Here is a 23,143-nt window from a genome sequence, read left to right as displayed (position 1 = left end):
CAAATGCAAAAACAACAGACATCCATAAAACTGCATTAATACCTGCATCAGCTAAATGAAACTATATAAAATTTCTGAATATGTTTAATTGTTGAGATGAGATATTTTTAACTATCTAAAAATAAAATTATGTACACTGTAAGGCACTTGTGGCAGCCAAAATATTGTGTACATGAAAAGGCAAACCTCGTCCATTTTAGAAAAGCATACAATCACATTTAGGAGTAATTATGACATTTTGAAATCAACATAACAAATTAGCAGTGCAATAAATATTTACAGTCGCTCTCTTGTTTTTTTAAAGATCAATGCTGCATCCTTGTTGTACTTTGTTCTCTTTAAGTTTTTATTTCACACAACCAGGCTCTCCCGACTCACAGCTCCATTCTGCAAAACAAGAAAACTCATTAACTCACCCAATAAACTAAAACAGACTCTCTTGATAAAAAACAAGCAATGTGTCATTGGCCCTGAAGATGTATTAATAGAGTAATTTCAGTAATGACTTTTGCCTTTTCATAAGAAGTAAAAACATAGATTATCATCAAACCAATACACTTACAGCAATCTCAACTTCTGTGACTCACCTTGCGGAGGTTGCTTTTCTTTTCATCTTCACTGTAAGGCGGTGGTGGTGGAGGCGGGTAGTCATTGTGCCGGCCAGGGTTTCCAGAGGGTGGGTTCACAGGTAGTGGAGGTGGCCCACGTGCCCCCCTCCCCCGATCTGAGCGGTCGCTCTCGCTGTCCAATCGCTCCTGGCTCCGCGCCCTCTGCTGCTCACCCATCCTCTTCCTCTCCATGGCTTCTCGTAGAAAACTGTCATCGTAATCCTCACGCCCGCCCCTTGCACCACCACCATACCGGCGATCCCTCTCCAGATCCATTATATCGTCACGACTGTGGCTGCGCCGTCCTGGGAGATCCCCGTAGGCTCCACCCTCTCCTCTCCGGCGATCGGGGGAGTAGTCACGACGTCTGCGGTCATCATAGTCACGATCATAGCCATTCCGGGCGCTGCTGCTCCACCCATCATCAGAGCTAAAGAAACACAAAACAGCACATTGAATTTGCTGAACTGTTTTCAGCTACTGTCGTGTTCCGAGTCTCACTTTAAAGTTCAGGTGATGTTTACAACCAAACATTGCATCTGTAATTGGTAACAGGTTAACTACTCATGATACTGTGACTCCACATGGGATGGAGGTTATGGTTCCCAAATGTCCGTATGTCTTATCAACATTACATATAAATATCTTCTTTGCTCAAAAAAAGAAAAAAAAACTAAAGGAAAACTTTAGATCTGTATACAGAACTGGGTATACATACTAGACTGGATCATGTGCTAGGAGTGAAACGATACCAACCACATCGCTTGATGGAAATGACGATTATCAACCTACAGAGATAATGTCCTCCATGCCTTCTCCAGACCCCTCCACATCTCTCATATATGAAAAGAATTTAGGTGTTTATTTAAATATCAGCTTCCATATGAAATATATACATTACATCTTAAAGAACAAAGGAGCATGAAGGTACAAGGGTGCAGACCACAGAGCTGTCGGAATGCTACTACACAATCCCAGCAGAAGAGGTTACATGAAGAAGATGTGGGAATTATGGAATCTTCTATACCTGACATCTAGACTAACTGTGAAACAACTAGTAGTTCAGTGTAACATCTGGAAGAGGCAACTGATATCACAACTAGAGATCAATGAGGTACAACACATATGCTATGGACGGGGGTGGGGGGGAAGGACATCAAGTTTGAGATTGGGTACCAAGGTCCAACAACAATTAGTGCGATGAAGGTGTTGAGTGTTGAGAACACGACAAAGAAATAAATTTTGAGCTTATGACTAACAGTGATGTCTGAAATCTCTGTGAAACTTTACTAAATGACTTGCTGCACATATCTTCAAACATCAAGCCGATGACGAAAGGTAAATGGTGTGATATGCTAATATGGATCCTTTCTTTAGTGAGCTTGTGTGGAAAGTACATGCATCACTGAAGATGTAAACCACAAAAAAAAAAAAAAACTAGGGCAAATTTATCAGCTGCACTTTGTCATCAGGCTAAATTAGTTTACAATTCCCTTCACTCTGATGAAACACATTTGGAAATTACCTTGAGCCAAGGCTTAACTAGGCAGACATAGTTGATTGTTTGAACAAAAATGACACAAGACCTGCTAGAATTTCTGTGCCACGATATCTAATTTATTCTTATATATTTAAGTTTGATAAAGTGATAACATTGTGATACTGAAAGGTTGCGGTTGAACTGACACTATGTGTGGGTGACTGAACATTTCAGTTAAACAATTTGCACATGTCTCTCTTTACTTTGAAATGGTAAATAAATGATCCTGTAATGAGAGATATATGTACATGGTTCATCTTTACACTAAGACAATTACTGTGAAACTTCAATGATGCTGCACATGGTACAGATTATGCTGAAAAAAAAAAACTGCTAAATGATGTGATGATGGCAACAAGGAGGTTACTCGAGAAACTAACACTCACCCTCTTCCTCCTCTGGAGTCTGGGCGGCGTTGTGGTGGGTAGTCGTCTCTGGGGTATCGCCGTCCAATATCGTCAAGATTGTCCATCGAACGGGAACGTACGTGGTTCTCCATGTAACCTCTTTGCTGCAGGTAATCATCACGGCGGCGGCCTTGCTGGGAAACGCTGCTGATGGTGCTCATAGCTTCATCATGGTCATACACTGTGGGGAGATGCGGGGGCTGGGAACGACCTCCACGGTTTCGAGGCTCAGATCCACTACTGTCGTGCAAGGAACTGACTTCAGTCATGTTGTCCACTAAGACAGGAAAATTGAAAAAGAAATGCAGGTCAGACGAAATAAAATTAAGTTTAGTAGAAGGATCAGAAAAGTAACAACATGAAAGCTCTGCAGCTATCAATGCGCCACAATCAGTAACAATTGTTGTAATTTATGTACCGTAATTGTCGGGCTATAAGCCGCTACTTTTTGCACAAGCTTTGAACCCTGCGGCTTTTAGTCAGGTGCGGCTTTTCTATGGATTGTCCATGATTTTTGTGATATCGTAAGAGGATTTGTTTTGTTTGTTCCGCTGTTGTACGACACTACAACGTAGTGCCGTACGAAGTAGCGCGAAAAACAAACTTCAAAGTAGCGCTACGCATTCAGTGGGAGGCGTGGATGATGAGCGGCGATAAACTTGCAAAAAGCAAGTTATGCCCAACTCCACCAGTGGATTCTGACAGCGTGGAAAAGTGTGAAAACATCCACGATCACCAACGGATTTCGAAGGGCTTGACTGCTGCATGATGGAGAGGAGGACACCGCCACGGCCCTTCTGAGGGTGTTCGACTCTGACACTGACAACGAGGATTTCTTTGGTTTTGAAAGTGACAACGAAGGAAAGAAGCTGAGAGTGGATGGAGTGGATGACGAAGCCACCCTGAGCCTGTTCGTATCCGACACTGGAGAAGAGGACTTTGGTGGTTTTAGTGCGCAGGAAGAAGAGAAAGATGGTGGTGAATGACTGACTTTTCTTCTTGTTAAAGCTGTGTCACTGCACCTGAGCCTAAAAGGTAGTCTGAATCTATTTTTCTGGTGTCCTGTAGGTTATTGTTATGTACTACATTTTAACTCTTTTTATGAAGCACAGTACATGTTTTGTACTTGTAATTACCGCTACTTTTTTATATACCTAAAAAGTTATGCAAATATGTACCCATAACTTCTTTTTCAAAATATTAATAAAAGTGTCTCCAAACAGCCATCTCTTTCCTGACAATTCGCTTTGTGCATATTCTCTTACATATGATAAGTCAACATTGAAACACCTGCGGCTTTTAGTCAGGTGCGGCTAATGTATGTACAAAACGGGATTTTCCCCTGATTTTAGCTTGTGCGGCTAATATTCAGGTGCGCTTTGTAGTCCGGAAAATACGGTAATTTTATTTTGTATTACTAAATGCAGTCAGTTTTCACGTACATGACTGCAGAATGTTAAAATATGTTCCTGTGACATATTGTTTTCTGGGTAACATTTACCAGCTACAAACCACAAGTGCGGAAAGTGGTAATGACAAATGAAACGGGAAACACATGACTGGTTTTTCCCCATCACAACCACAAGCAGTCTCTCTCTGTCTGTTCTAACAAAGCAAAAATCAATCTCTCTCTCTCTCTCTCTCTCTCTCTCTCTCTGGAAGACAGAAAATGGTCTTCTTAAATTATATGACCATTATATATTGTCAGTCCACTAAAACTATTAGATAGACAGTTATATCAGTTTAGAGCAGAACTATTAGTATTATAATTAATTAAACAAAACAAAGAATATTTACCATTTGGCTTAATTGTGTCAGACTCATGTCAGACAGAAAATCTTGGAGTTAATTTAGCATTTACATTTATCCGACTTTCAGTTGGCTTCAACGATCATAATCTACTGTATTATTTAACCAAATTGTGAGGACGAAAACCAAAGTTAAGATTTTTATCTGCAGTTATTTTTATTTTTATGATTCATGTATTAATATATATTATCCCTGTTTAATAAAGAAAACCAAAACCAAACCAAAATTCAACCAATCAATGTATATAGGACTTCCAGCCACAGAATCTAATATAGTCTGCCACACAGGAATAATAGGAAGCAATCAGTTACTCACCGCGCTGATAGTTGCCAGGCCTGGATGGATCCATATTGGCAAGCTCCCTCTCCATATAGTAAATGGCACGCGTTGCGTTCCCGTCAGGGTCCACCTGGATTCGAAAACCACTGCGAGCTGAAGTGAGGAGAATAAGTTCAAATATAGTGAATGATTTCAGCTTCTTTCAATATTTGCATACTCTTATCAAAACCATCAAAAAATGCTTTCATATTTGTGACAAGTTGAAATCCCTTTATTGCACAGGCTTGTCATACTTTTTTTTTTTTTACTTTCATATGCGCTGCTTTGTTTATGAGAAGCTGTAAATTATTGACATTTGATTAAGAGTATAATCAACAATGATGTTTTGTTTACAAAACCTTTTTACCAAAAGTGATATTTTTTTCTGGGTGAAGAACCGCCAAAGTCAGCATGATGCTATTAGAGGAACTAAGAGAACTATAAAATCTTTATAATTTTGTCAGTTTTGCAACATTAGAGTAAATATAAGCTTTGACAGCACAATTCTGCTCTCAGCGCATGGAAAACAAAATTATTTGCATTAGATACAATTCACTGCTAATCTATATTTTACATATAACTTTATGTATAAAGACAGACATGCAACAGTGAGACCTGAACGAAGTAGATGAAGCACACTGCCCTAGCAACATGCTAAGCTAATATGCATCAAAAGGTGTTCTACAGACTTAAAGTGGTGTTAAGATATTTGAGCTCTTCCAAAAGTAGATGCATAAAATCCTAAAATATAATAAAATGTTTAATAAATGTATACAACAAAATCAAATTATCAATTTTACATTTAAAAGAGAACTTCAAACACAAATATCCACGGATATAAAAAAATGTGAACAGACTAAGCAGCTGTGTCACACAAATACAGTTTTTTTTAAATGCACACATAATGTGAACATAACCACATCAAAGTAAGATGAGAGTAAGAATGCAAAGAATCAGTTTTAGGTGAGGTGAGGTTTTAAATGTATCTTCTCACTTTAAATTTGGTTTATATTCATAATTTACCACATATAGTGAGGGAATTCCTCAAATCTGAGAGATAATACTGAAAAAAAAATTACCCCACCCACATAAACAAAAAAAAACATTCACACCGCAGTGTACTGTTTGGGTGTGGGTGGGTTAATTCCTCCCCCCAACACACACACTCTACTCACTGTTGTCCCCTCGGTCTTGCTCACGTAGCAAAGGTACCTGGGAGCCGTGTCCCACTACATAGAGAACAAAAACAAAGCAAATTTGAACAAGCACTCCACAAAGCTAATCTCTGCACAAAGTAAAAACCTCTGCGTTGTTATTATGAAACTCATATTCAACAGTTAACTGAATTTTCCTACTCATGGCTGCAGAAGTACAACACATTATGAAAACTGCAACAGACAGTAATCATTGTGAACTTTCAGGTTTGTAATTTGTATCACCTACCTGAGCTGGCACCATCATATTCATGACCGTAACCACTCTGAGGCAGCTGGGCTCCAACCCCATTAGGTACAGGAAGTAGAGGCATACCAGGCTGCATGTATGGTGGCTGACCATACATACTCTGAGCATAGAGGGTGGAAGCATATTGATCCCCCATACCTTTCTTTACTGCTTTTCCTGCCTCATACACTGCAAGACAATGGAACAGAGTTGGTTTTAAGCATGTTGGTGAAAGATGACATCAACTGCTGGAGACTGTAAAATTATTAGTTTAAAATTTGTGATTTTTCTGTTGAGAGTTAAAACAGAACAGATAATAGTTTACTGTCTTTCCATGAAATAAATAGAGGTATTCTGTTAACCCTTTTAGGAAATACCCCAACTTCCCATTGAGTCAGTGTACTTTAAAAACCATGCCCACTGGAGGGGAAAACAGTCTGGCTTACAAACATGCAAATGAGGGCTGAAACAGTAATGCATTACCTTAAACTTGTTTTTAAAAAAAATCTAAAAGAAAATGACTTTTCCAGTTGAGTATTTCAGTACCTGAAGTCCAGCTTTTAAAATATGTTAACAAGATGATGCTGTTGGCTGAGCATTACACGCACTCTACTAAAAGAGAAGTTGTCAAAATGTTTCCTCTGTTTGATTTATTAGTATAGGCTCCCACCACAAAATAAGCTCACAGTCATTTTCTTTTCTCTCTTTTTAAATTTTTTTTTCTTTTGCTAACAGGCAAAATTGACTAGGAGGCACCCCCAAAACCTTTCCCCTCCAGTTTGTTCAGGGTTGTCTCGATAGGAAACCAAACTAAAGTTAACCGTTTCCTGGCTTGAGGATCATATTTACATTTTAAACATAGTTATGGAAATTTAATTAATAAAGCCTCTGGGGGTCAGGCTTCCTGCAATAAATTTAAAGCTGAATGCTCATCCACTTCCCACCATCTAACTGTGTGTAATGTGTGTGAAACAGACATAGTGAAACCAAGTGACATAAAATCACTGTTACTAAAACAATGTGACCAATACATCAATGAAAAAATTCAACCCCCCCCCCCCTCAAAAAAAAAAGACCCACACACAAATTTGTGCAAGCTGGCATACAAGAACTCTCCTTATAGTGAATTGTACGCTGTACTATTAAAATTATGATCTCAAAATGCACTGATACTCAATGGAACAGACGCATTTGAGTCTAAAATGGGATTAAACAGTAATAATAAATGTGGTTAAAGAAAGTTATGCACAATTTTATTGGCTTTTCCGTTTGATACTTACATGCTCGTGGACAGCAGCAGCGATCCGGGCAACAGGGGCAACTGACATAACAGCAGCAGGTGTGTGGACAACACTGACACCAGCAAATCCCAATCAAGAGGACCAGCAGAAAGAAGCCAAGGACCACCAAAACAACCAGGAGCCAGTCTGCAAAAGACCAACAATTAAATGCATTTAATCTTAAAATCTTAAATTTAAAGATTTAAGATTTGACATTTCTTCTTCAATTGCTGACATAGTCCAGGAGAAAAAAAAACACATGAAATTCATGTGAACCTAAACTACAGCTACAGTGGTCCACATTTCCTTTATTTGTGTATTACATCAACAACAGAAAACACCTATACTGTATATGTAAATGCATCTTAACAATAACAGTCATAACAGACGAGACAGTTCCACAAGATAAGACTTACATGCAATTTTTGTCATTTACATAAACAACACATGTTGGCAACCATGGTGACTTTTAAAAGATTTAAACCGGTAAAGCCGGTTCACAAGTCTATGCATGCAGCTCATAAAAAAACAACAGAGAAAGAAGACACTGTATATTGAAATGAATCAACTAAAATGCAAACTGTGTTAGCAGTGTGAAAAACATAGGGCTGTGTACACAGAAAAGGGAATGAGGGCTGAATGTACTTTGGTAACAGGCTGCCTGTACTCACACTGAAAGTTAGATATGCAAACATGGGAACTGAGTCACACTAAAGAAAGAAACAAAGGCAGATAACAGCATAATGGGATATTAAGGATGCCAGTAAACAGCAAGTAAAGCAGAGCAGTGCATAAACCTATATTTCTACCCAGAACATGATGCCTGACCCTTAAATATAGCAGCCTGGTTTCAAATTGAGTCACAGTTTCTTCCTATATGTAAAGGCACTTCTGGAGTGTGACCTTAAAAGGAATTTATCATGTGTCAGATAATTTTTTCTAGCAAAATGAGTCAAGAGTGGTTTTGTTTTTAAAAAAAGCACACAAGCCAATTGTACTCTTGCAAAGAATTACTCATTACTCCAACCTCATTGTTACGCTCCTGTTCTTTAAGGTTAAACCTGATAGTTCATACGCCTCTACTGTGGGACTGAAACTTGACTGAGCTATATCAAGAGGCTTGTACTACCTTCCATAACCAGTAAGTCAATGCCAGGCAGGAGGTCAGTAGAATTTGACTTTCTCTCTGTGAAAGAAAGATAAAGCCACAATTATTTTTATGTGGTCTGCTTTTGTTACCTGCAACCTGTGACTCTAAAAACCCTTTAAGAACTCAACCTGTGATAAATACCCTCCTATCCTTTCAGCCACTTGAAAAATCTGTCAATGGTTTTGTGCATTTGTTCTCAAATATTCTAATGTGTAAGCACAAGATTGTGGGTGGGGGGAAAGAAACTGAAAGCAAAACGAAGAAGTGTCTGCATAGAGTATACCTGTACCTGAATGCAGTGGCTATAAATGGAATTAACTTACCCAGTACAAGGAGCTCTGTGTAGTCTTCACTGTTTCCTGTAACATCTTGAGAAGAGATGACAGAACAGAAGTAGACACCACTGTCTCCCCATGCAGTCTGTGCGATATTCAGGTCTGCATCTATAGGTAACAATTAATATTAGTACATTTTTTTGTCATTGTTTCTCGATAGTTGCTATTCAAAAACTGTGGGTCTACCAGATGACCCTCAAATACATGAACTATACACTTCCAAATTCAAGCTGCCCCTGAAGAGGTATGTGGTTTAATTGACTCAGTCAAATCAATTAAAACATTAGAATTTTTTTTTTTGACTTTTTTCAAACCACTGAATATTTTTTAAGACTCCATTGCTCATTTTGAAGGCCCCAGCAAGTCAGGTATCCAGCTATGACTAAGCACTCAACTGGTCGTGGCACAGGGTACGTGCAGGGCAGCTGGGTTGGTTCTGCTCGTGGGTTCTTTCTTTTAAAAGGAAGTTTTTCATTGTTATCAGGTAGTTGCCCAAAGAGGATTGTCTGTTTCTTAGGGTTTTCTTCTGAATAGTGTGGGGTCTTTATCTTGGAGTTAACAGTACCTTGAGTTGCCTTGTGATTTATTCCAATATAAATAAACCTGAACTGAAATGAATTCATATCCATCACCTTACTGTGATTTTTTTCTAGAATTATATCTACTCAATTCCCATCATACTTCAGCACACTCTAAGGTACAGCAAATAAACAGTACAGCTACAGACTATTGTTATTAGCAATTCATTACCCTGAGATTTATCAAAAAAAGAGCAGCAACCTAGCAGCACTGTTCAACTTATGAGAAAATGAGTGAGCCCATCAAAAATACCTATGTTAGATTTGTATTGTTGATTGTCATTTATGCTTAGAGATATTTACTTATATATGCTTAGAGTTTTGTAATTAGTTGTAGATTGGTAGAGGTTTTGATCCTTGATAGTCTGCAAACTTTGTGTGTATTAGACAGCACTTTGGGAGCATGAGAGGTCATACCGTGTCTTATTGTTTTATGGTAGGATTAACGTAGTTGCGTCTGTTCTAGTCTAAGTGCTCTTTGTTTAGATGAACTGCAGGACTTCCTCACCGTGTTATCTAGGATGAACCATCTAGGGTGAGGGGGAGGCTACCCTCTTCCTGACCAAGGATGTTTGACCCTTTGATCAGCAGTCCACACACACACACACACACACACACACAGGCAAGGTACTCTTTGTGTGTATGTAGACGTCATATGTTAATGAACCTATGCATATTCATGTAACCTCAATAAAAGGGCAGTGGTACGGGAGAACGGACGAGAGCAACTGGGGTCAAGTGAAGGAACGGCACTCTGTCCGGTCTCTCCCGTGCACGAATAACATGAAGAAATTCACCTATGTTTCAAATCAGTTTGAAAACAAACAAACAAACAAACAATTGGACTGAAATATGCCATCCCTTTTGTATTGAAAATAAGAGTGAAATCGATCTTTGACAAAGACACCGATTCTGTTCATAATTTTTATGGACAGTATTTCTAGGCAAAGCCAAGTGGTGCAAGGCTTTCAGTTGGGTGGTCTCAGGATCTCATCTCTGCTTTTTGCGGATGATGTGGGTTTGTTCGCCTTGGAATGGTTCACAGCGTCAGCATCTCCAAATCTGAGGCCATGGTCCTCAGCCAGAAAATTGGTGGAGTACCCACTCTGGGTCAGGGACGAGTTCCTGCCCCAAGTGGATGAGTTTAAGTATCTCGGGGTCTTGTTCACAAGTGACGAAAGAAGGGAGTGGGAGCTCGACAAACAGATTGGTGCGGCAGCTGCAGTGATGCGGACACTGTACCGGTCTGTTGTGGTGAAGAGAGAGCTGAGTGTAAAAGTGAAGCTCTCAATTTACCGGTCGATCTATGTCCCTACCCTCACCTATGGTCACGAGCTGTGGGTAGTGACCGAAAGAACAAAATCGCGGCAGAAATGGGCTTCCTCCAAAGGGGGACTGGCCTCTCCCTTAGAGATAGGGTGAGATGTTCAGCCATCCGGGAGAGGCTCAGGGTAGAGACGCTCCTCCTCCATTGAAAGGAGCCAGTTGAGGTGGTTTGGGCATCTGACAAGGATGCCTCCTGGGTGAGGTGTTCCAGGCATGTCCCACCGGGAGGAAACCCTGGGGAAGACCCAGGACACGCTGGAAAGATTATATCTCTCTGCTGGCCTCGGATTGCCTGGGTGTTCCCCTGGAAAAAATATAGGAGGTGGCTGGGGAGAGGGAGGTCTGGGCTTCTCTGCTTGGGCTGCTGCCCCCGCGACCCGGCCCCGGATAAGCGGAAGAAAATGGATGGATAGATGGACAGATAGATCTTTGAATAGTAAGACTTAAGACTGCAGAACAGTAAGATTCTTTACATTAGTTTTCTTTCTTTTCTCATACAAATTCAGTACATCTGAACAGAACATATAATAGAAAAAAGTGATATATAGCTCTCATGTAATGTGAAACTAGGGCTGTTCGATATAATGATATATATCGGATTACGATATAAAAACATCTATGTTTCATTTTACGCTATCGTTTGTTTCGTGGTGTTGCAAAATAAACGTTTATGTTTCATCGTTTTGATGGTCACTGTAGTGGCTATATTGATTTCTTAAAGTTCTCTCTTTCTGGTAAAACCATGGTGTCCGCTTGTTTATTTTCCACATAAACCTTTCACAATAAAGCTCAAGATCCTGTTGAGACTTTCAAAATAAACTGAATCATGTGAAAGAGTATGCAGAGTATTTACGGATGAGAAGGAAAAAAGAGCCGCCAGGTGCTAAAAAATAAACCTTAGACTCAAACGTTAGAACAGGCTTTTCCCTGCAGCACGCTGTGTAATAAATACTCACAAAGAAAACGGCGGCCGTTACAACTTATGTCTAAAAATATATCGTTTCATGCATCGGTTCAAACACTCGACTCCAGGTACATGACGCCCAGCTGGAAACACTTCACGAGTCGAACTGCCTGCGATTCACAGAATTTACAGAAAATGTAAATTGTTTTGTGCTTTATATCGTTATTGGGACGATAGATGTCTTATATTGGGATATGAGATTTTGGTCATATCGCACAGCCCTATGTGAAACTACTGCAGAGACAGGCAATTTATTTTCTCAAGTGGCTAAATGAGAACCTGGCACTTGTGTGAAGGGTCCCCACCATTAAACTGAACTCAATTCTGCTCAATATTAATTCAATCTTTTTAAATGTTATTGGTATGGCCTCCCACAACAGACCCAATTTCTCTTGTGGCCCCTTAGGAAAATTAAATGTACACCCTCGCAGTGTTTACGCATTTTCCAGATTAATTACAACAGAAGAAGGAATTACTGACAGACATCTTGATTCATGCTCAAACATCCGGGTAAGGAAATCCCAAAATGTTGAGCTGTTCATCTGCATGTAGCGTTTTAAGTGGAAGAAATATTTCATCACTCATCCAAGTTTTCAAAATGCTATGTCCAGATGAACAGCATCAACAGTTTGGTACTGCTTACAGACTAACATGTCGTGCCAAGGCTGTTACATATCTTAATAGGATTTCAGTGTATTAATTAACCAACTTACTGCCGGTTATGCTGATCTTGCGCTCCTGGTACTCAGGGCCAAGGGTAACTGCAGTGCCTTGCTTGGAGGCCACTATTCGCACTGTCCTCTGGTTGTCTGCACACTCAATGGTGGGGTTATAGTTGGGGTTGTTTTGAGACAGAATGTTGTCTGCACTGCTGGGATTGAGTGCAGCCTGAACCGGATCCCGACAGTAAGACTTATACTTCCACGTTACAATAGGGAGCTGAGAGGCCGTTGTCTGATACTGACAGGTAAGGGTGACAGGCTGGAAGAGAATGACGACATACCTCTTGGTAGGACATTGAACTGATACACCCATAGTGGATTCTAGAAAGAAAACAAAAATATAAGTTAACAATGAAGATTGACACAAATTATGTATTACTGTGATTATCATGATCATGTTTCTGACATTTAAAAAAAGGCATCCTACATCCTCTAGTATTCCCCAAAGGCGTGGCACGAGCCAAACACCATTTCTTCACTTCTAGTATCACTGAGAGTACATGTAATGAGTCACCTCATCTGTAATGAGTCTGGCTGCATGAGCTCCAACCACTATAGCTTTAGATTATGATGGCTACGTTCTGATAACACAGAACTACAATTAAAGGAAGTTTTGAAGTCTATGTCATGTCTTTACCGTTAGTTAAAAAAAACTTTTTTATCCAAGTATGTGATACTTGAAGATGTTGACTAGTTAGTGATAATGACATTATAATTCAACACACAATCAGCAGGTTTACTATATACAGCCCTAAGTAAGGCCTGCATGCAGCCCTCAACAAGCCTTAAATCACCACACATGAGTTATAGTGGAAGTTTTTGTTTATAAGAATGCAACATCATACAAAAACTACTCAGCTCCCTCCGCTTTCGTCTGCATTTCTACTGCACTTAATTATGAGTTATATTATTTTATCCAACGGCTATGCCTTGGATACCAATTCGGCTTCCTCTCAATCAAATTAAGTTCCCCAATATTTAAAGTTTACAAATAAAACCAACACCAACCCACGAGGCGTCAGAAAGGTGTATTTAGCAAAAAAAAACCAACAACAAAAAATAAAATAAAAAACATTTCTACCCGCATTTTTTTCAACTAAAAGTTTGTTTTTTATAAATATGTCGAATAATAACAATATCAGTAATAATAATAACAAAAGAATTACTTTGAAAATAGGATTCATAAATTGTTTTATTCATATTAATCTATTTTTTATTTTATTTTTGTTTGTCTGCGAGTGCATTATATTAAAAACTACCGAAAAGAAAGAGCCATTTTAATTCTATGTCCCAACAGGTTGTCTCAAAATCCTTGTTGTCAATTTTTTAAAATACGTTTTCCCCCAAAACACAAACGTTAAAAGACCTCAAGCCATCAGTACAAGAAAATGCCACAAAAAGTTATAATTTTGGAAAAGCTAGAGTATTTAGAAAGGCGGTTTGTATATCAAAGTTTCCCCAGCCCCCACCCTGTTTGACAAATACAGGCCAACTTACCTGTCGCCATTAGAGCGGCGAAGATTATCGTCCAGAACATGTTTAACCTTGCTTCCTCGCGGTCTCGGTAGACTTAAGTATTTTTAATTCGTAAATATACAAACAAAAACGTATTCAGGTACATGTAATTTTCCTCAGACAGATAGTAACACCTCCATTTTGCGTCTTTGTGTGTTGTAGACTTGGGAGGACCCGAACGCCCCGCAGGTGTATGCCAAGAGACAGGTTGCGAAAAACGGGGACATGTGTAACTCCTTGTTTTACAGGTGGTTGCTGAATTTTTAGGTTGACGGCGCATTAATTTCGCTACAGAACCCTAGTCGTGCGAAATGGCCAAGTTTTTATTATTTTTAAAAAGGCGTTTTCTTTACGTCTTTGCCCATTTTGTGTTCGCTAAAATGACATTTTAACCAGGAAGTACGCTACGTGTTTTACCCACCGTCTAGATGGTACAGTCTAGAAACTGATAAACGACAAGAAAGCGCTGTTTGTTAATTTTAAACCCAGGTTGTGGGAGAGAGAGAGCATGACCTATTTCGTGGGGGCGGGCGCTTTTTATGTGATTTAGAACATTAAAATAAGCTTAGTATGAAAAGAAAAACAAACAAACAAAAGTCTAGTTTCTACACTACCATTGTACAGAACTTTAACTTTGCTGCTTGGGAATAGACCTATAAATGTCAGAAGTGACTGCTTACAAGTGACTTCATTTTGAAGGCTCAACTCTTATCTTGACTTCATTGTTCCCTGTTTTTCAACACTTTGCTTTCACAGTCCAGGTTTTGCTTGTGGATCAGAGAGCTTCTATACATATAATAAGACTAAAGTCTTATCAGACCGTGGGAATCTTAAATTTTGATTAACCAGGTTTAACTGAAAGAGACCATAAATTGAAGATGTTTGTCTTTATGGCGTTCTGACAAAAAATAACATTTCATAACTGTCCATTAAAAGTTTTTTAAGCAAAAATATAGGTATGGGAACAAAATACACTACATCTGCCACAGTGAAATGGCTGCACTGATCCTGCAAGCCCTAGCAGCTGAGGGATTTCCCATGATGTACACTCTTCTGATTATTAACTGAGCACATTATATTCTGTTCCAGTGTCTGTTATGAAAAAGAACATGAACCATATGCAGCTTGATATGCAGATGTGTTTATAATTAAGGCCAGATATGTATATGCGTTTCAAACATAATTATTTGCTGTCAAGTAAAGCTGAAGTCTGATAAGCCAAATAAGCATGAAGGTGATTTACAGAAAAATAACCAGTTATTATGGAAATTGTTTTTCTAAAAAAAGGTGACTTCTTTGGACTTAAGCATATGCAATAAAACACATCCTATTTAGCCATTTTGCTATGCCAATACAGTTAAAAACATTTTAAGACAGAAAGTAAGTATCTATGAGTAAAAAAAAAAGATGTTTCAGCACGATGTTTCATGCTGAGGGATAAATGTTGAAGATCCAAAGTCCTGTTTGAAAAAAGAGAGAAGTGTGTTAATTGAAAATGCATTTAGCCAAAGGAAAAAAAAAGATCCACAAAACAGTCTGCTTGTAGCCCCTTTCCATTTTTTCAATATTTGAACTAAAAATATTCTCCAATTCAAGATTTACTGGGACTGAGAATTAGTATTTTTTTTTTTCAAATATATCACAAAGCTTTTCTTACAGCACTAAAAGGAAAGAATAAAATCATCTATTTTAAGATTGGGGAACTGTATTAAAATGTATAATGGATTAAATGGTGTGAAATATTTTTGGGGGGTTGGTCTATAGCTTTAGTCATTCATGAACTTATTCAAGGGACCTGATATAAGGAAGTTGTGTTTCTAAGGTGAAAGTTTTGTTAAAATAAAATCACACTTACTCAGAAGATCACAGTGCTCCAATCCCAATCAGAAAGAGAACTATGAAATAAAAGAAGAAAAAAAAAACCCTACAGACTGAGACTGCTGTTGTTCAGTCAAGGTCAGCAAAACCTGGCTCTTGGCAATTTAACTTCATTGTTAAGTGACTATTGTACATGTCATAGGTTAGTATCATAATTTATACAAACCAGCCATTAAAATCAATCCAGTAGGTCCACGGCCAGGATCTGAAAAGACAAATTAAGATTGAATCAAGAATTTAAGTGTCTTATCTTCTTTTCTTTTCTTTTTTTTTTAAATGTACCTTCATCTTTAATGTATTAATACATTTACATCAATACAGAAATGTACTATTACACATATGTACAGTACTCAAGTAATTTATTGGATCATCACCCAGTGCAAGGTTTATGCTGCAGCTGCAGTAAATTAACAGTATTGATTATTATTAAATAAATTACATAAATATATTTAATGCTAAAATATAATTATTGCTGTTATCCATTATGTCAAAGAAGTATAACAGGAATGACTATTTGGCCATCGGGTCCCCAGCTGTTCATGTCCGCATTGGAGTGTAAAGTAGCTTTTTTACCCAGTGCACCTCACTGTGCAACAAATATGTCGTCACATCTGCTGGCATGCACCTCTTGATTTTTGTAACCTGACATGAGCTGCTATCATGTTTGCTTTTAACACCAGTTTAATGATATACGCCATACTCCCCAAAGTATCCACTCACCGATCCAAATCATTGAATTCAGGTGTTCCAATCACTTCTGTGGGCACCAGTATAAAAAAGCCACCTAGTCATGCAGACTGAATGACAGGATCCCACCTGTGCAACAAGTCCAGCCATGAAATTTCCTTGCTACTAAATATTACGCAGTCATCTAGTGGTGGTATTATAACAAAGTGGAAGTGAAGGCAGATAAGTGAAAACTTTTGGTGATATAGTCTATCAGTACAGAAGTTTAGAGATTCACAAATTATACAGAGGGAGAGCTTACGACAGTTTGAAAACGTGAGACTCTGTGGGTTGAAAAATACCCTGCAATGTCTTTGCCTATGGTTTTGACTCTTTATATATCAGCTCTGTGTGTTAAGTGACCAATGCAGAGAGTATACTGGCACCTTTTTCTTGGTTTATGCTGTCTCCAGAAAGGCTGATCTATTCAAGCTGGTGCAGCATCTAATTCTGTATAATCTAGGAATTAAGTTTCTGTATTGATATATAATTGAAAAATGACACAATAATAGATTCACGTTATCTGCCAAGTTGCAGCAAGGTTAGAAAACTGAGAGGTGAAGGACCAGCAGAAAGGACACCAAAGCGTGACTCAGGTCAGCAGATATAACTTCACTTTGAGAGTGTGTCACTGTATGTGAGGGTATATCGAGCCCTTTATACCCAGAGCGCAGGATTGCTACAAACTGTTTCACCATATAAACATGAAACATATCGTCATATAACTAAGCCTCTGTCATAATTAAGATACTCTTAGTTTGCCAAGTGTATAAAAGCGCGCATTGGTGTATTTCTTTTTCTTCCCCAGCTGTAATATATTGTTACATTCATAAGCTCACCCACTAAAGCAGTTTAATTATTAGTTGTATTTTGACAAACATTTAACTTCGGCTTTTATTACAGATTCAACAGATAGAGGTCGCTCGTTTGTGCTCAATGTGTGCACATTTCCGGGGGAAACTCCGTTCGGACAATTTCTGCTGTTTATTCAAAATACCAGTTTTGCTAGAAATAAGTGGGACTCGGCTACAACATGGGTTAACCGCGACTGCGCTCACAGACTTAAGCTTTCCAGTTCGTCAGTGACGCGTTCCTTTCTGATCATCTGCCCTCTGTTTCTGAATAAAAAGTCACTCCTAGAAGCATCGAACACAACTACAAACTACTCCAAACTTTGGAAATCACGGCAGCGTAAATATTTCCCCCTTGAAAGGGAAAATCCTATAAGTACGTGCTTCTTGGACTACTCGAACGCCCCCTTTCAAAAGAAAACTTCGCTGTTCCTTTACTTCCGGTTATGACTTCTTCTACCAATCGTGTTGATGTGGAGGTTTTGTCTAGCGACATCTATCATTCTATTAAAGAAATACTGCAACGAGCGCACTCGCTGTGCCAAAAAGGGATTTCTGATATTTGCCCAAATGATTGCCGGTATTTAAATAGTTGTATGCATGTATGTATGGCTTATGTAGCGATTAACAAATGGTGGCAGGACAGATTACAAGTTTTACAGCCTCACTATTATTGGGGTAGGGTTAGGGTTAGGGTTGTGCAGTGCTGCCCTCTTACATTCACTGTCTGGATCGGTAGCGCTGCTGCTCTCCGACTTGATGGGACGTGGGGCCCGGGCTCTCAGGGAGGAACAGCGGGGATGTCAGACGGTGGGTTTATGTGGTTGGCTCAAAGTTCGAGGATCCAAGCGGTGGGATAATGGCAACCCAATAAAAAAATCTGTTAATCGCGCTGACAGGCTTGTAAACGCGCGCACCGGGTGGCCACTTCCTGAAATGCGAGTGAGTGCGCGCCTTTTCTTTTTGAAGTTTGCGATTATGGGATTGGTGCGATCTCGGGGTACTTAACGTGGGCTTAATTCTTCTCTCGCCCTCTCTCTCACTTTTAAATATATTTGTATAACAAAAATATTAATCATCACAAAAAGGCGGATCGCCAAAAAACGGCGTTACATTTTTCAGTAGCAAAACTGACCTTTAAGAACTGCGCAGTTGTGAATTTGTCGGATGTTGTTGACTCGCAAATCTACGATTTGAGACCAGGAGGAGACAAACCCAGTCTCAGTGAACTACGACAGCACGGAAAAATCGGAGGGTTGCGTCACCAAGAATTTTAAATCTGCAGTTCAATAATCAAATATGAGGATCCATCGGCTTTGGCAGACCCACTGGGGATAAATACATTATGTGAAATGATATTAATACGCAATATAATGTGCTAAATCATACAAAATTATAAGGCTTTACCACTAGGAATGAGCCCACATCCGCTAATACTGATTTAACATGCCGTTATCTACTTTAACTCCTACTCTAACATCCCAACCTGTAGTGCATACCGCCCCTAGTTTCAGTTCCATCACAATATTGTAATGTTGTCAGTTGTTGTGCTATCCAGCTCCAGCTCATAAAGGGTTATCTAAAACTTTTTTTTTCTCTATGTGAAAATAAAGTACATACTGTAATGGGAAGTCCCTCTGCTGGGCATCGGGTCAGAAGTCTTATACTGCATGCCTAAAGAGGAAGAAATACATTTAAGTAGCATAATTCTGTATGAATAACTAATTACATTTAAATAATATTGTGATTAGAAATAGAACGACTCGTTACTGTGAATTCATGATGGCACAGATGGCACATATATGCCTTTTAACCAGTTTGATACACAGCACAGTAGAAATTCAATAGCAATAAAATCTACAGCCTCCAAAATAATATTTCGCATGTACAGAGTTTATCCAGACTGCTTTAGACTGTACCGATTTAAACAGGTGCATTTAATGTAAGTCTGTGCCATATCATATTGACCATAATGCCCTCCCCCCCAATATTGTCCTCCCACAAAGAGACAAGTCCGGGCATGTCTGAGAGATGAGTTAGAGCTGGGCGTCCGACTTCGAAGATGAGTTACACAGAAAAGGGACAGTAGACAGCAGAGCACAGTTCCCAGCAAAGTATGCAAGAAAATAGGAGGAGGAACTTGCAGCTGGTGATGTGCGACCCAACTAAACAAAGAGTATTCACCAGTTGCGGTACTTCTGATAATAGAGGCAAATGGTGGATTTAAACAACCAATTAAAATGTTCTATCTAGATGCAACACCCCAGGTAGAAAATATTTTTTCATCTTTATTATGTGCCTATATTGGTTCAGGCTCCTGCAGAGTCACATGGTTATTTAGTTTATTCTGAATTTAGTGTTATTTTATACTTAAAAATTCCAGGGAAACAACACCCACACTCCTCATTTTAAAAGAAGGTTCGAACATTCATTTTCTTACATTTATAAATGCTGCTGTCTTCAAGCTAGATGCATAATATATATTTTTCTATATCGACAGAAATACTGTTATCATCGTTTTTTCTTGAAATATTGTGGTATCCTTTTGAGGCTTTTTCGCCCAACCCTTATTTAATACTGCTTGCTGAGTTTAAACCAGCGGAACATGCAGCACCCTAACGACAGTGACAACAGTGAATAGCGCTATTGTGTTGATCGTCGTCTCCCATTCTGATTTTTTTAAACCTTATCTACACAGTTGTCTTAACAGTTCACAGTGAATTTATAATGTTTTTATATTGTATTAGATGTATGTTATTTAAATATTTTTAAACATGCACATTCTATTTAAATTTTATTTTGAAACTTGACGTCCAGGTATATTTTAACCAGCATTTCAACAAAGCCAGCGCAGAATGGCACCTTAATGGCCTACATACATGTTTTATGGATGTCTTGAATGAGTGATCCCTTTGCTTCTGGTTGGATTTCATTAGTGTCGTTTGAGCAGGTAATGAAGACAAAAACGGACTGGCATACTGTGCAGGTTTTAGGAGTCTTAGGCACAGGCGGTGGTATTTGAGAGCATTCTGAGAAAGCTTTCTCTCCATAGTACAGGATATCGTCATATTCGTCATATATTGTGTTGAGGCTGGAGCACTTGTCCCGATCCTTGCAGACCCAACAGTTTAGCCCATCTGCATTTAGAGAAATGGAAAATTATAAATATAAACATGATTTCAGGTGTAAATGCATGCAAGTTAAAATTACATATTCTGATGGGACCTAGAATAATTCTTAGTATTGCATTTTATAACATTGTTGTAAGTCACCCCGCATTACACACCCTAAAAAGTAAGGCATACCCACAATGTAAAATGGAAAAATATTTGTTTTTCTGGTAATTACCATACAATTACAGTGTACCTAAAAATAAATTATAGTGTAATTAAATTACTTTCACAGTAACTTGAAAATATAATGTATATTCACTTTCTGGTACAATAAAATTGCAAATAAAGGGGCTCATTTAAAGTCAGATTTAATTACAGGGCAATTACGTCCTCAGTTGGGGTGTTGTATTACAAAGTGTTACCAATTTTTGAATAAAAACTTACTACAGCTTAGCTTACTCATGTTTTTAACACAGTAGATGTGCTGCAGGCTAAGTATATAAATAAACTGTCTGATCAAAAATATAAAAATATAAGTAATAGTTAAAAAAACTGCACATGTATATAAACTAGATATAAATAAATCTTTAAATACATATGAAGTACAACATACCATTAGATCCATTACAGGCAGGAAAGTTTATGATTAGAACTGCCATCACACAGAGATTGTAAACTGGAAAGAAAAAGTACGGGGCAGACTTACTCATGGAAAAAGTCACTATGAATTACTCCACGTGAGAATTTAAATAAAATTATACTCTTATTTAGGTACAGCAGTTATACTGATTGCATCATATAAGACTTTCCAGTATTTTGTCTAATCATGCATGTAAATGTAACATTAAAGAAACATGCCTCAGCAGAACTGCAATAAAATACAACAACAACTTTAACTATGTCCTCAGTGTTAAACATGCTAAATTTTTTGGCATATAATATATCAATCTTTATGATTTAAAATGTAATATTTGCAATAAATGTATGCATGGCAGTTTTTAACAGATGCATATTGGAAATTTAATTACCTTTCCATTTTTTCCCAACAGCTCTTTTCTTGTAGCGGTTTTGGGCCGTCACTTCTTCCACTGGTGCAGCGCTTCCTGGGTTTTCTTTGGCGTCTGTGTTGGCATCCATGATGTTACCCTTATTTCCTACATCTTCCATGAGTGCCTCTGTAATGGCTGATGTTCCGGGTAAAGGCTTGAATACTTCCTCTCCCTTGCTATTATCGTCACGATCTGTGTATGTCTGGCAATTGAAGTTATTTTGCGGCCCACTTTGCATCCCAGCCAAACTGGACTTGATTAAGAATCCCTCTGTCATAGGTCTTGACTCAGGCGGGTATGGGTGTGGCTTGCTTTGTGCCATCATGGGGAACTGCTTCATGTGAAGAATGGGCCTCACACAACTCCCTGTGTCAGTTACAGGCAGGGCAATTTCTTCATACTTGTAACAGAACTTGTGCACCATGTCAGAAGAAAGACCTGCATCACTGTAATATAGAGGGGAAAAAATATTGTTTTTTGCTCCCATTTTTACAAGAAGTGTAAAAAAACATATTTTATTAAAGAACTGTAAAAACCATGACAAAAGCATACCCGCTCTCCTGAGTGTGTAGATTATCACCATCTTTAAGTGAAAACATAACACAGTTAGTCTACTGAAAATCATTTTCATTTGCAAAACAGTTCATTTTACAGTCCTTAGATGTTTAACTACCAAAATACAAGCATATTTTTGTTTTTCCTTTTTAAGGAAATTCTTTTAATGAGTCAGCATAATGTGCAGCACTTAGGTAATATGGTAAAATAGGAACACTGCACATTGTTTTCCTGGGTTGCCATTGCAGTACATTAGCAGCACATGTTGTTCGTACTTTGTAATTTCTTACAAAATAACTTCAGCTGCAAAAAGTTAACAAAACAAATTTCGGTGCCGTAAAAATGAATAAAAGTTGTGATCTGAGTAAAAGTTGCGATTCCATTTCATTCCAAGCGAGGGCCTGGAATGAAATGCTACTACAGCCATTTTGCTGGTCTAGAATGAATGAAGAGCCTCAAAAATGAGCACACTAAGAGGAAAAACAACTGCCTTGCCGCCATTTTAAAAATATTGAATAATGCCGTGTCAATAAACAAACTAACCTCGTGGTTGAAAGTGGGGCAAATAATCCGACGGATAGACCATTTTCTCACGATGAGCAATAGTTCCACAGATAACCCCGTACTGGTTTTGTCCTCAAAGTGAGAGCAGGAGGAAATGAAAGAGCATATGACAGCTGGTGTACGTCATAATAAATATATTTTTTGCCACTAGATGGTGGTATTCTACTGAGGTTGATTGCATAGTGAACCTTTACTGAACCATGTAATAATAATAATGATATTATTTACCGCTTTGAAAAACGTAGTTAAAAAGTGCTTTACAGAACACAAAAGAAAATATAACTGTAAAGAAATATATATATTATATTTTTAATAAGTCTGTAATTCTCCGAAGTCCATTAAAATGGATAGGACATAGTGTAAGTAACAGCAATGGCACAGCATGTCCCAAAGCCACAACACAATGTTACAA

General features: G+C 38.4%; 2 protein-coding genes across 5 annotated transcripts; both read right to left on the bottom strand.

The window, feature by feature from the left end:
* Positions 1-74: 74 nt before the first annotated feature.
* Positions 75-14,374, bottom strand: lsr (lipolysis stimulated lipoprotein receptor). 2 transcript variants are annotated; one of them, XM_085365339.1, is made up of 11 exons: positions 13,978-14,374; positions 12,472-12,801; positions 8,879-8,998; positions 8,535-8,591; positions 7,406-7,552; positions 6,126-6,314; positions 5,858-5,911; positions 4,680-4,796; positions 2,535-2,832; positions 588-1,038; positions 75-387 (listed from the first exon to the last, which is right to left on the bottom strand). In XM_085365339.1, exons 1-11 carry the CDS (start codon positions 14,015-14,017, stop codon positions 352-354), a joined length of 1,839 nt encoding a protein of 612 aa, XP_085221465.1. In that variant the 5' UTR covers positions 14,018-14,374; the 3' UTR covers positions 75-351. The 2 variants fall into 2 exon arrangements, with proteins under 2 accessions (XP_085221465.1, XP_085221464.1); XM_085365338.1 differs by lacking the exon at positions 8,535-8,591 and having other exon boundaries at positions 76-387.
* Positions 14,375-15,429: 1,055 nt separating this feature from the next.
* Positions 15,430-22,944, bottom strand: LOC146622664 (uncharacterized). 3 transcript variants are annotated; one of them, XM_085365335.1, is made up of 9 exons: positions 22,711-22,944; positions 22,165-22,195; positions 21,592-22,058; positions 21,177-21,239; positions 20,330-20,587; positions 19,071-19,124; positions 16,040-16,078; positions 15,851-15,890; positions 15,430-15,455 (listed from the first exon to the last, which is right to left on the bottom strand). In XM_085365335.1, exons 1-8 carry the CDS (start codon positions 22,751-22,753, stop codon positions 15,859-15,861), a joined length of 987 nt encoding a protein of 328 aa, XP_085221461.1. In that variant the 5' UTR covers positions 22,754-22,944; the 3' UTR covers positions 15,430-15,455; positions 15,851-15,858. The 3 variants fall into 3 exon arrangements, with proteins under 3 accessions (XP_085221461.1, XP_085221462.1, XP_085221463.1); XM_085365336.1 differs by lacking the exons at positions 15,430-15,455; positions 15,851-15,890 and having other exon boundaries at positions 15,959-16,078; XM_085365337.1 differs by lacking the exons at positions 15,430-15,455; positions 15,851-15,890; positions 16,040-16,078; positions 19,071-19,124 and having other exon boundaries at positions 20,268-20,587.
* Positions 22,945-23,143: the final 199 nt, after the last annotated feature.

Source organism: Diplotaxodon limnothrissa, linkage group LG11, assembly GCF_057381915.1.
Source record: "Diplotaxodon limnothrissa isolate DT_005_m linkage group LG11, D_limnothrissa_male_GT1.1, whole genome shotgun sequence".
Lineage (NCBI taxonomy): Eukaryota > Metazoa > Chordata > Actinopteri > Cichliformes > Cichlidae > Diplotaxodon > Diplotaxodon limnothrissa.
Note: the sequence above shows the minus strand (reverse complement) of the source record. Positions and strands in the feature narration are given on the sequence as shown.

What these genes read in the sequence shown, in the direction of transcription:
- LOC146622664 (XM_085365335.1), bottom strand. Translation starts at nt 22,753, where the DNA reads ATGGTCTATCCGTCGGATTATTTGCCCCACTTTCAACCACGAG. An exon ending in TGTTGGGAAAAAATGGAAAG is followed by an intron (nt 21,240 to 21,591) that starts GTAATTAAATTT and finishes TTTTCTTTCCAG; the next exon opens with TTTACAATCTCTGTGTGATG. An exon ending in TGCCTGTAATGGATCTAATG is followed by an intron (nt 20,588 to 21,176) that starts GTATGTTGTACT and finishes CTCTAAATGCAG; the next exon opens with ATGGGCTAAACTGTTGGGTC.
- lsr (XM_085365339.1), bottom strand. Translation starts at nt 14,017, where the DNA reads ATGTTCTGGACGATAATCTTCGCCGCTCTAATGGCGACAG. An exon ending in CTGCTGCTGTCCACGAGCAT is followed by an intron (nt 6,315 to 7,405) that starts GTAAGTATCAAA and finishes ATTGTCTTGCAG; the next exon opens with TGTATGAGGCAGGAAAAGCA. An exon ending in AGAAAAGCAACCTCCGCAAG is followed by an intron (nt 388 to 587) that starts GTGAGTCACAGA and finishes CTTGTTTTGCAG; the next exon opens with AATGGAGCTGTGAGTCGGGA.